Source organism: Priapulus caudatus, unplaced genomic scaffold (assembly GCF_000485595.1).
Source record: "Priapulus caudatus unplaced genomic scaffold, Priapulus_caudatus-5.0.1 Scaffold256, whole genome shotgun sequence".
NCBI classification, from domain to species: domain Eukaryota; kingdom Metazoa; phylum Priapulida; class Priapulimorpha; order Priapulimorphida; family Priapulidae; genus Priapulus; species Priapulus caudatus.
Genome location: NW_014577317.1, coordinates 120,418 through 131,995, shown reverse-complemented (window position 1 = coordinate 131,995; position 11,578 = coordinate 120,418). Strand labels below are relative to the sequence as shown.

Below are 11,578 nucleotides of genomic sequence, written 5' to 3'. Positions count from 1 at the left end.
GCACATACTCAAGCGCATCTATACTACGAGCGTGTATAGTAGTACTAGTTCGTATTATACTAGGTCATTTTAGGTCAGATGGAATGTAAGGTACGGCTGTGTCCAGTGTGCATCAGCCCGCATGGATAATTTATTAAACCCACAGGCACTGTGGAACTCCAATAAAAAAAAAATAGGTAATAAACACAATATTATTTACTACAAAGTCTTTAATGTTTCTCTAAGCCTATATTTTCGCACTATAATCACATTGTAAATGCGCAAAATGCATGCTCATCTGCAACACACAAGTACACCGCACGTACGCGCTGTGCACAAACAACATGAATAAGAGAGCAGGTAGGAAAGCCTGATAGAAAAATTTGCTCGACGCTCGCTTTATTTCACACCTTCACAGCACGAATACACATCCAACAGCTTCCATCTTGGTATCTATGTGTACATAAATGTTCACTCGTTCGAATTCTAACTCTGCTCTTTGTCCTTACCTACTCCCGCCAGAGATATCTCGTGAAATGCTGCAGGAAATGTTCTCTCCGTGAAAATGTAAAGAGAGTGTAAAGAGGACGAGATGTCTGTTTATACACGAGTAATGGTGGCGCATTGCATGCCGGGATGAGCTGCTGCCGGCCTCCGAGCCTCCATTTCGAGGCCCGCCATGCCAAGCATAAAGCAAATTTTTCCATCAGGCTTTCCTACCTGCTCTCTTATTCATGTTGTTTGTGCTCAGTGCGGGCGTGCAGCGTACTTGTGTGTTGCAGATGAGCATTTAACCGGCATTTACAGGTGATTATAGGCGAAATAGAGTAGAGAAACATTAAGACTTTGGTAGTAAATACATTTCGTGTTTATTTACCATTCTTTTTTTTATTGAGACGTTCCAAGGCACTTGAAGTGCCTGTGATGTAACCATGCATACACGTGTTTAATAATAATAATTAATATAGTAATGTACAGTTGACGAGTTGTACACTAGCTACCCGAATTAATAATAACACCAGCTTGAAGTTGTACAGTATTGTTCTCTATCCTTGGGCCGTTTGCATAATGACACACTGACAGTCGATAATGATAATCAGTCACGACATTTATGCAATGAAAATACGCAATCTGCTCGACTGATCCACACCAAGAGGACATAATAGACATATATGTACTCTTGATCCACACACACAACATGTGATGTGTTGTGTATATCTAATTCTATGCTCACCATGCCTACACACACGGAATATGATATGCCCTTTGAGTTTGACCAGTTCTCAGCTGAGTTCTTGAGTTCTCAGCTTTGACCTGGACCGGATGTACATAGACCGTTTACCGCCACCTGGAGAGTAAAAATAATAACATTAAATTATTTAAATTCTAGGCATTTTGTTATAAATAATGTTTATATTTATTATATTTGACATGTATATTACACAATAAACAAACTAGATTAAGATTGTTTTTCTATTTACGATACAGATATATTAATTATGTGACGAAATAAAATAAGTTGAAAGTTATCGCAAACTTATTTTCATTTCAAGATGTCAGCTTCCACCTTGTCATATTCTTCAGTTGTCTAATCTGGCTGAGGTATCGTTTCTAACAAAAAATACCCCGAAACCACTTTTCCATCGGTAAGGATAGGTTAATACAAATACGATTTGACGTAAACTAAAGGGCGAGCTAGATTAAGAGCAGCCTAGAGTATTTTCATATATGAAACTGAAAAGTTACGTAGCCTCGTAGTCGTAGGTACTACTACTACTAGTACTAGTACTAGCTCTAGTACAATAGCCCGCTTACATTAACTGCCAGCGGCTATAGTACTAGAGCTACGTAGGTACTAGAGCTATGTAAAAATGTACTATGTAAAAATTAATGTTTCAATAATAAATTAGTAAACATGTAGCTCCCTACCTTCCCGCCGCCACAGAACTATACACAATACACAGCAAAATAACGCAGTGAATAAACGGAAATTTTGTAGATAAACAAATCAGCTCGCCATCTCTTGGGTCACTGTAGCTGTAACGGTATCGCTAGGGTTAGGATACATAGAATGCTAGGGTTAGAATACATAGAATGCTAGGGACCAGGGTTAGAATACATAGAATGCTAGGGTTAGAATACATAGAATGTATAGACAATCCGTTGCACAGCCTGGTCGGGCTAGGGTCACAGGCACTTGAAGCGTTTTAACTGTAAACACACGCCGCCGCCATTGCGCGCACACTGACACATAAATATATAGATAGATATATATAGATATATATATTTATGTGTCAGTGTGCGCACAATGGCAGCGGCGTGTGTTTACAGTTGAAACGCTTCAAGTGCCTGTGTCTTGGGTGATCGATTGCATTGTAATTTTATCACGTTGTGTATGGCTCATCTCGAGCGATGAACCCTGTGCCCAAGCCTAGTTTAGCACCCCAGATTAGTGTAGCACATATTGCGAAAACATATTGCGGTGTTCCCAAACTATCACTATCCTTGATCCGAAACGGTCACTGTAGGTTTTAGCTTAGGTAGAGAGATGCAAAGTTAAATGGCAAAAGTCTTTGGCAACTGTCCCGGCCAGGCTGGCAGCCTCCTGTTGTCTATCTGTTTGTCAACAATATCGGCACATGTCTAAACTGCTTTGTCTATAAGCACCATTCATATATGGCACGTATGGGGTGATCCGAAATAGTGGAAGTGGCACAATCCTAGTTTAGGACCCCGGCCCTCATTTTCACAAATGTTGGGGTATAGAGAAATTAAAGGATTAATAGGACCATTGATTATGCAATGTCGACGAGCTGGCACCTTGTGTAGTTAATAAGTACATTACCTTATAGCCAAACGCGTATTAGTTTATCCAATATCACTGCTGGTTACATTACAAACAAGACTTGAAATCGGTTGTTGATATGTATCAACATATCATTTACGTGCCGTAAATGTTATCCAGGAGTCAAGCGATGACGTAAACATTTGTGCGGCTCGTATGTTTTGGATGCCAGATGAAACAGAGGTGTCAGCGGTGTAACCACGGCCACGGACTAAGCATGGAAATAGAGTACGTGAAACACACGTACTAATCACGGATGCACGTGGACAGCCCTGACAAAAAGTTCCTTATTACGAGTGTCCATGTTTACGAAATTACTAATGATAGCATTGCGTACGGCCGAGCATGCGTGCGAAAATGTCCGGTGCACTATAAATCTGTATCACACCCGCTTCGCCGGCAGCGGTTTGAAACTGTAAACAACAGATTTTTAGACTGCGGAGAACATTGCCCGTTTGTACTTGCCTATATATGTGTGGTAGGTAAAAAAAATGCTCAGGAATACATTCATTCAAAGCTTTTAGACTACAAAGTGAAAGTGTCGGGTCGAATGTTTAAAACAGCGTTTACTTTTGCCACTCTGCGGCGATGTTGTGACGCGTCTTTTGTTTCCATGCGATGTTGCCAAGGCTGAAGGTCATGAAGGCTGCATATGCTCGAAGATGTCATATAACACATATGTTATATGATATCTATAGCTGTGCTGGTTACATGACCTGCGTCGACTCTTGCCGCCACGATACAGAACCGCGGCAAAACGCGATTTTCCAAGTTGTTTTTTTTCGTTGAGGGAATATAGGCTTGATACATATTTGTACAGTTTTATTTTCAAAGCTAATGTTCAGTTAAAGTGTAGAGAGTTATTTACTTACGTTTTTACAGAGGTTTGTTAAAAAAATGTGCGGGGGAATGCATCTTTAATATCTACTTAACTAACTAAACTAGGATTGGGCCTGGAGGTAGCGAGGTCGATCAAAACTGAAGCTCAGACATTATATTTTATCACTCAACGAGAATGCTGCATTCTCATGGGACTCGGGGGATTCTGGGGTACAATGCACATTCGTAGAGTGCTGCATCATCAGTAGTCATGTTAGCACAAAAAAAGCCAATCTTGAGCTTAAACTCTTTTGCAAAAGAAACAGGCATTGCAGGTTATATTATATAATATTAAATATGATACATAACATTTCTATATAAACCATCAGCTACACCAATGGGGAGTGTACATGATCCACAGGTACTCACTGGCGTGTTCATGAAATGATGCAAATCAACAAGACCTGGGAAATAACTTGTGTGATTCATACAGGAGAGAAACCCTATGTGTGTGATAGGTGTTTACCCATGTTCATCTTCAGTAAAACACCTATTCTCACTCACACAAGAGAGAAGCGATATGTGTGTGTGTGATTAATGTGAATACAATGCCTCTTTGCTATTTATTCGGTTGGTGCATGTGTGTGTTCACACAGAAGAGAAACCCAATGATAAAAAAGTTCACTGATAAATTCAAAATAAATAATAGCTTCGTAATGAGATTGAACCCCAAATAAATAAAGTGAGAGTTCTTGTTTTCTGTGTTAAACTACTGCTAACTGTAGTAGTTTTAGTAATAGTGCTTACACAACTGTATATAATTGGTTCTAGTATATAGGCCACATTCTATTTATTCGAAATTGGGCTGGCAAAGGCCAAAACTAAAAATGTCATATAATATATTTTACTTGACATTTTCGATAGTTTCATCCCAAGTATACTCAAATTATCACAATTCAATAAACTCAAATCACTCATAAAACATTTCTTTGGCTGTGTTATATGATAAAATTATCAGTACATCTTTTTAAAGTCTGATTTTATATTTAAAGAAATGTCGCTCGTGAATAAAATCAATTTCTAATTGCAGACGATTTTCGAGTGGTACTAGCAATGTCAGGTGAGTCACAACCGATGACATCTCTGCCAGTAGCCGGAGAGAATGTGCCTTGTGAAGTTTGTGGTGACTCATGCGATTGTGAAAGCAGAGCACTGTTTGTGTTGCTGCGGCATCTCATGGCAAAGGGAAAGAACATGCTGGATAGGTAAGGCGATAGGTATAAGCTGTATATTTCGCGGTGGTTTAATTTTTGCGAATTTCGCGAACGCGTCCCTGACCGCGAAAATATCAACACGCTGTTCTTCACTGATTCGGGAATTTACCGACCGCGAAATTAACCACTCGCGAAATTGTCCGTCAAGTCTGAATTCGCGAAAGTATCTGTACGCGACAAAATGGCGTACATAGTAAGTGTTTAAGCACCATCTGCATCATTATATGACATACCAAACACGTGGCATTGCATTTGCTGCCCACGTCAGATAGTGGGAGTTGACATGTCACATGTATGTATATAACTATGAGAGGCCCATTGCTGTAGCCTTTTTTATTGCTTTCAGATGTGAAGCGTATGCAAATGTCGCGGGGAGTCAGAAGCTACGAACAAGAATTCAAGCAGAACTAAAATTTCTGAACAGACTTAAACAGGTATGTGGACGTAGAAGTATTTTTTAGTTTTTGTTGATTAAGTTCATCTGTTTGTTATAATCCAATAAATGAAAAAGTTCTTTTTAACAAAACAAGAATTCTTGTTTGGTTGAAAAGAACTTTTTCATTTATTTTTAGTTCTATTGAGCTAAACTATTGTGTCTCAATAAGATATAGTAGAGATAAGAATGTGATCCTTTTTTTATTAAAGAAAGATGAATTAGGGCAGCGCTTATCAATAGATATCAACAGCTGTAAATATAGTGTGTAAAGAAACAACAAGGAACATTTGACTAATACTCTCTGGTTATAACAGTATGTAAGAGATGATAATTTGGACCAATAATGGCATTATATTATACGAACATGCTCGTTACTTGGTGGCGCCACTTATCTGTCACGCTCGGCATGTACTTCTTATTCTGCATTTGCACCCCAAGTATTCCAATTTCCATATGCTATTATATGCTTTTTAGGTGTCTCTCTAGCTTTGTTGGTTAAGTAATAGTAAACAATATTATAGGAAAATTGCTAAACCATCAGCAGTATGTATTTGTTTTTATGTTTATGAATTATTGTCACAAATTTAGCAATTGGAAGTAGTTTTGAATGAAGGAGCTAGGTTTCATCAATTTGAACTTTACTTGAGTTTTAATTTAATTTGAGGCTTTACTTGGTATGTGTGGCCTACCATGCACAGATGACATGTGGTTACTGCAATTTGATATTGACATTTGTGGTCCTCGCATATATGCACTGGTAGATCCATAGCAGACAAATGGATTGTTGTGGGTAAAGGATGCACAAATCAATCTTTTGTGAGGCAGGTGTTTAGATGATCAGTGAGAATTTAACGCAGCAGCTGCAGGTTGCACCATTAGATGTGTTTGCTGCTAGTTAATGACGAAAACATTTTGCATGTCTTGCATATTTGTCATTGTTATCGTTTTCCTGCGTAATATAAGGGATTTTTCGAAAGTACAGACTAACCGTGGCACAAACGATACGAGGTAAACGTAGCTTGCTGGAAACGCAGTCGTGAAGTTGCAAAAGATATTAGGCTCATTGATGTTTGAAAATACTTATGTGTATGTATGCATGTTTAGGAACCTTTGAATTGCTAGATCGCCGACGAAGAAAAAATAACAAAGAAACGAGCATCCTTTATTATAAATAATGATCACTTCTATGAATGCGTTTTCGAATGTTAAAATCGCCCATCATTTTCCCCTTTCACGAAGCCATCCTGTATTTTCTTCATCGTGCACGGCAGTTCTTAAGAAAAATTGATATCACGAATCCTTGCTGTATCTCTGGCCAAATCGATTCAAGTGTTTCTATTTTTGCTTCCTTTTGGTCGCTCTGTACAGGTGCTATACGCCGGACTTGATTATAGCCTCAAATAATTCGCTGTCTCTGAACCCTGTCGTTATCGTCAGCAGTTCTTTTCATCGGCTACGGTCGTTTATTTATAGAAAACCCCCCTTTCTTGTGGATTTCACGTCCAATGCACTCTAGAAGATTGTGTTTGTGAGAATATAACTCTCCCCTCCCACAAAATAAATATTTATTCTCTTTTCCTCAGCAATTCGTTCTTTTATTCGGTGACGAATTCCCAGCCTAACATTGGAATAGCAGCTGAGTAACGTCTTCGTAAAAAGATTTATATTTATTCACCTTGCATTCCACCTGTTTTTTTTTCTTGCGGGTTGTTGAAAAACCATGATCGAAGATTTTTATCTGCTCCGAAAGTCATTCCAAACCTGCCCGAAAATTCTGCGTGTGTGTTCAGTTACGACTTAATCTTCCTCTCTATACTATCCGCAAGCAGTAATACTGCGTCCGTGTATGGCAGCACACCTGACAGACTGTATTCTCCAAGGCATTGATTAATCTAGTCATTAACAGGTAGACGGTTCGCTGGTGAACTCGAGTGTGTTTCAATGTTCGTGCAACGAAATTGTCGCATTTAGCTCCTTCTGTGAAGTGTAATTAATTCAAGGGCGCTGTTATTTCTGCCAATCTTCACACGTATTCGTCGCAAAATTACTGTTGTAACTCATTTATATTGTTAAATATAGCTGAGTAATTGCAACGAGAGAAACCATAATAGCAGTAAACATCGATGGTACGAGTTCGTAAAATGTGAAATAGTGGGTTATATTATCAAGAAAAATTCACAATTAGAAAGTTGACACAATTAGAGTTATTAAACGACTACATTTAAAATCTTATGAAGAAAAATAGGTCCACTTATTCGTACAAAAATAAATAAATTAATCAATTAGATACAATGTAAACAGGTCAATTATGGTACAATTATATCAAACACTTGTGTAAGGCAGGATTGAGGGGGACATGCTGTGATTAAGAGTAGTGGAGATATCCATTCTCGCTGCCCGTCCCATCGTGGCAAGGGGGTGTGAGGAGTTGTGTTCGTGATGTAATAGGCTACTTGCAACATACCAGCCGTGTCACTGACGAGTGCATATATGACACTTAGTAAACGTAGTATACTATTTACATGTGTGCGTGCACGCGTGAGTGAGTGCGTGAGTGCACGCGTGAGCGAGTGCGTACGTGAGCGCGTACGAGCATGTGCATATTATACAGTCACAGTAAAACATGATTAACGCATCGAAGAAAAACAGCCAATGATTGAATTCCTAGTCGGAATAAAATCAGCTAGTATATGTGCTTGTACAAGAATATCTATGTTGATATTGGGGTAGTGATCCCCTTGCTAGTGCCTCTACTGAAACGTATATGGGTAATAAGCGTGGTGTAGGCTAGTTAAAATATGCCAGATTGGCGTAGCGATGTATATCTGACACCAATTTATTAGCTCTCCCTCTCTCCCTCGCCTCTATATTCTCCCTCCGCTCTCCTACTCTCTCTCTCCTAAACTCTCCCACTCTCTATCTCTCCTTGTCTCTCTCACACCCACCCACACACGCACGCTCGTACTCGTACGATAAGATGAGAGTGTATATAATACGCTAAAGAAATTGCGCAGTAAAAGTGCTGCAAGAAGATTGAATATAAATAGCGAGTATACTATATCTGAAAAGGAACATGCACTTAAATACACCGTAGATTCAAAAATGTCTGGAAGCCATGAGCCTAAATACTGTCCGGCATGTCCACAAGTCCCCCTCCCTCCCCTATACTTCTCGACGGTCATGATGGAAAGAGCTACTGGCAGTGGAAGTCAATGCCACCTGCATTATGTTTACTGTCACCACGAACCGTTGAACATTGACTGTAGAATTCACGTAGCATATGCTCACGCCAGTACCAGGAAGAATTGGTCGATGCACAGCATGTCCAAATGAAGAGCCTTATAAAAGTAATAAGGTCTTAGTAACACGTTTTACTTTGAGTGTTTGTTAAATGCGCTCTCGCTGTCTGTCACGCAGCTATGAAGTACCAATGTGCGCGTGCGTGCGTGCATACGAGTATACGTACGTGTGCGTATGGATGTGCGTTTGTCTGCGCGCGTGCGCGTGTGTAATCTATTTACATGAAATTCAAGTGCCTTTGAATATTGCTGTCAGTCAGTGTGGCACGCGAAGTGAGCCTATGATAAGTGTACACAAGCAAAAGCAATATAGGCTGCAGACCCGCCGGTATTACAATCAGAGCCTGATAGACGAGTCGGTTGCCCGGTGAGTGAATAGCGAAATGTGAGTGCCTGCCATTTAAAGACATAATAAATTCGCGCAAGCGGATGAAAACGCGACAATTTTCAACGGCGTAACTTTCCTTGCCACAGTTCCATTTGCGAGCGGCCGTAGTCGGGAGAACGTGTGTAACGAAGAAAAAGCAATAATGTTTCAACGTCATCTGCAGTGTGTGTGGTGTGTGCACACGCCCCTCAGAAGTTGTCCGCGTCGTCACCATTGCGAGAAAACGTCAGTAGCTGTTAAGAACTCCTTGGAATTTAACGTTTCAAAAAATCTCATCTCACTGCTAGGCGTTACCGGCTGCGAGATTTTTGCGCCTCTTGTTACACATTAGTTGCAAATATGTAGCCCAGGAAAGAAGCGCTTTCTTTATTAGAATTGCTACTCTACTGGGCTGCATGCTGTCAAACCTGTGTATTAGCGTTTGACGGAAAGGTTAAAGGTGCCCTTCAGCGACAGTTGTCTGTTCTACAGAAACAGTTCTCTGTATAACGGTCACGTTAGGAAAAGTGTCCCTTATATACAGGTGTCCGTTCTAGCGAGGTGATCTGTGCTAGCACGGGGTTTGACTGTGTATTTGTGTATCTACTATCTAGGCGTTAAGATGAGAGAGAGCTGTGCTGAGCTGAGCAGGGGGGTTTACACGAGTTATTACACAGTCGTCGTCGCCTGCCGACTGCACGAGGCAGTGGCACCCTCGCAGTTGTCGTCGTCCATGTATCGCAAAGCGTCGCCGCTTCCGCCGTCATCGTCGTCGTCGTCGGCGGCAGCGGCGGTGGCGGCGGCGGCAGCGGCGTCTTCGCAGGAGCAGTGCATGCGTAGGAATCTCTGGTCGTCCATGGGTACGAGCACGAGCGCCGTACCGCTGTCGGCACTGCAATGCACGGCGCCGTCACGGCAGCGAAACGCCTCACGCTGCAGCTCGCTCGTACACTGCGCATGCGCGTCCAACGCTCCCGGAGCGTCGCACGGCGGGTAGCGACCCGTCTCCATCCAGTACTGATATGCGTGCTGCTGCGGGGAGGCGGCCTCGTGGCGGTGCTGCTGCTGCTGCGAGGAGCGCGGCAGGTGCGCATGCGCCGCGGAGGGGTCCTGCGAGCAGATGCTGGGGTCGGGCGAGACGCCGTAGCCGGTGTCGTGCGAGTGCGCGGGCTCACTGCATAGAGGGCACTGCACGTCGCACAGCTCGCAGTACGGCGGCGTCGGCTTGCTGCTGCTGCCCCCCGGCGACGGGTTACGCGCGCCGACGACGCCGCCGCCGCTCGACGCCGACGTCGTCCGACTGCGCAGGCTCTCTCGCAGCGACGCCTGCTTGTTGTGTCGGCCGCGCCGCCGCTGCTGCCGGAAGGCGCAGTAGCGGATGAGCGCGATCGTGACCATGATGATGACGACGCACATGACGGCGCCGATGCTGCTGCGTACGTACACGTCCGAGTAGGCGGCGCCGGTCGTCGCGCGCACGCACGACGCCGTGCCGTTGCCGAGCCGACCGCCCGTCGTCGCGTCGACGACCAGCACGCAGATGACGTACTGCGTGTTCGAAGCCAGCTCGCAGACGTCGTACGGCGTCGCGTCGTCGGCGAGCGCGCCCGACGCTGACGTCTCCGTCTCCTGTCCCGAGCGATGGTAGCGCACCTGCAGGCCGTGTGGCTGCGTCGCCGCGCTGCCGACGTTCGCGTTCGTCTGCCACTCGATGCGGATGCACGTCGCCGTACAGTCAAGCACGCGCAGCCTGTACGTCGCCAGCTGCGGCCGCTGCGTCGTCGTCGTCGTCGTCGACGCGTGGGTTCGGTTGTTGTGGTGCTTGTCGCGCGCCGTGTCGTTTCTCGATGCGCCGTGTCGCAGCCGGATCTCACTCTGCCTCGCGCCGTTCCACTCGCGTCTGTTATACATGGCGGCATTCAGTTCCCGCCTGTCAAAGATGGCGGCATTCAGTTCTCGCGTGTCAAAGATGGCGGCATTCAAGTTTCGTCTGTCAAATATGGCGCCGTTCCATTCCCGCCTGTTGGGCACGCGGGAATTCCATTCCCGTCTGATCGTCGACATGGGGTCTGCCTGTAAAGAAACAAAATGCTGTCCTGATTTGGGTGTTAGCACGTTAATATCCGATAAGAATATATCAGTGCGGGGTCTGCCTGTAAAGAAACAACAGGCTGTTTTGATTTGCCGCACAGTCGGCCGATCGGGAGATTGCGCTGCGCAATCATAAGATTGCGCAGATCGGAAGATTGCGCGTAACATAAGCAATTAGAAGCCGATTAGAATATCTCAGTGCTTTGCTCATAATATTCCGAGAACCATATGCTCTGCATGTAGGCCCAGCATGTTAACGAGCATGTATTTTGAAAATGCGCTTGCGCCCGTTTTCTGAACACGCGTGTGCCGATAATTTTTTTTACATTTTTTGGCTATACAGTCATCCCATGTTCTTGCCGTGTGGTGGTGGTTCGTGGTCGCAGGCAAGCACTATGGCACCTAACTTCACAAACTATATGTTACATATATATATATATCAGGAGTGTATATATATATATCAGGAGT

General features: G+C 43.4%; 2 protein-coding genes across 2 annotated transcripts in view; both read left to right on the top strand.

Moving 5' to 3' along the window:
* Positions 1–2,343, top strand: part of LOC106808151 (hemicentin-1-like) — a 14,270-nt gene extending 11,927 nt beyond the window's left edge. Inside the window, exon 6 of the mRNA XM_014810733.1 lies at positions 2,311–2,343. Coding sequence (XP_014666219.1) covers positions 2,311–2,343 — 33 coding nt within the window. The remainder of the gene's footprint in view (positions 1–2,310) is intronic.
* Positions 1,541–11,578, top strand: part of LOC106808150 (UPF0415 protein C7orf25 homolog) — a 109,126-nt gene continuing 99,088 nt past the window's right edge. The window contains exons 1-3 of the mRNA XM_014810732.1: positions 1,541–1,625; positions 4,734–4,908; positions 5,264–5,351. Coding sequence (XP_014666218.1) covers positions 4,757–4,908; positions 5,264–5,351 — 240 coding nt within the window. The 5' untranslated portion in view covers positions 1,541–1,625; positions 4,734–4,756. The remainder of the gene's footprint in view (positions 1,626–4,733; positions 4,909–5,263; positions 5,352–11,578) is intronic.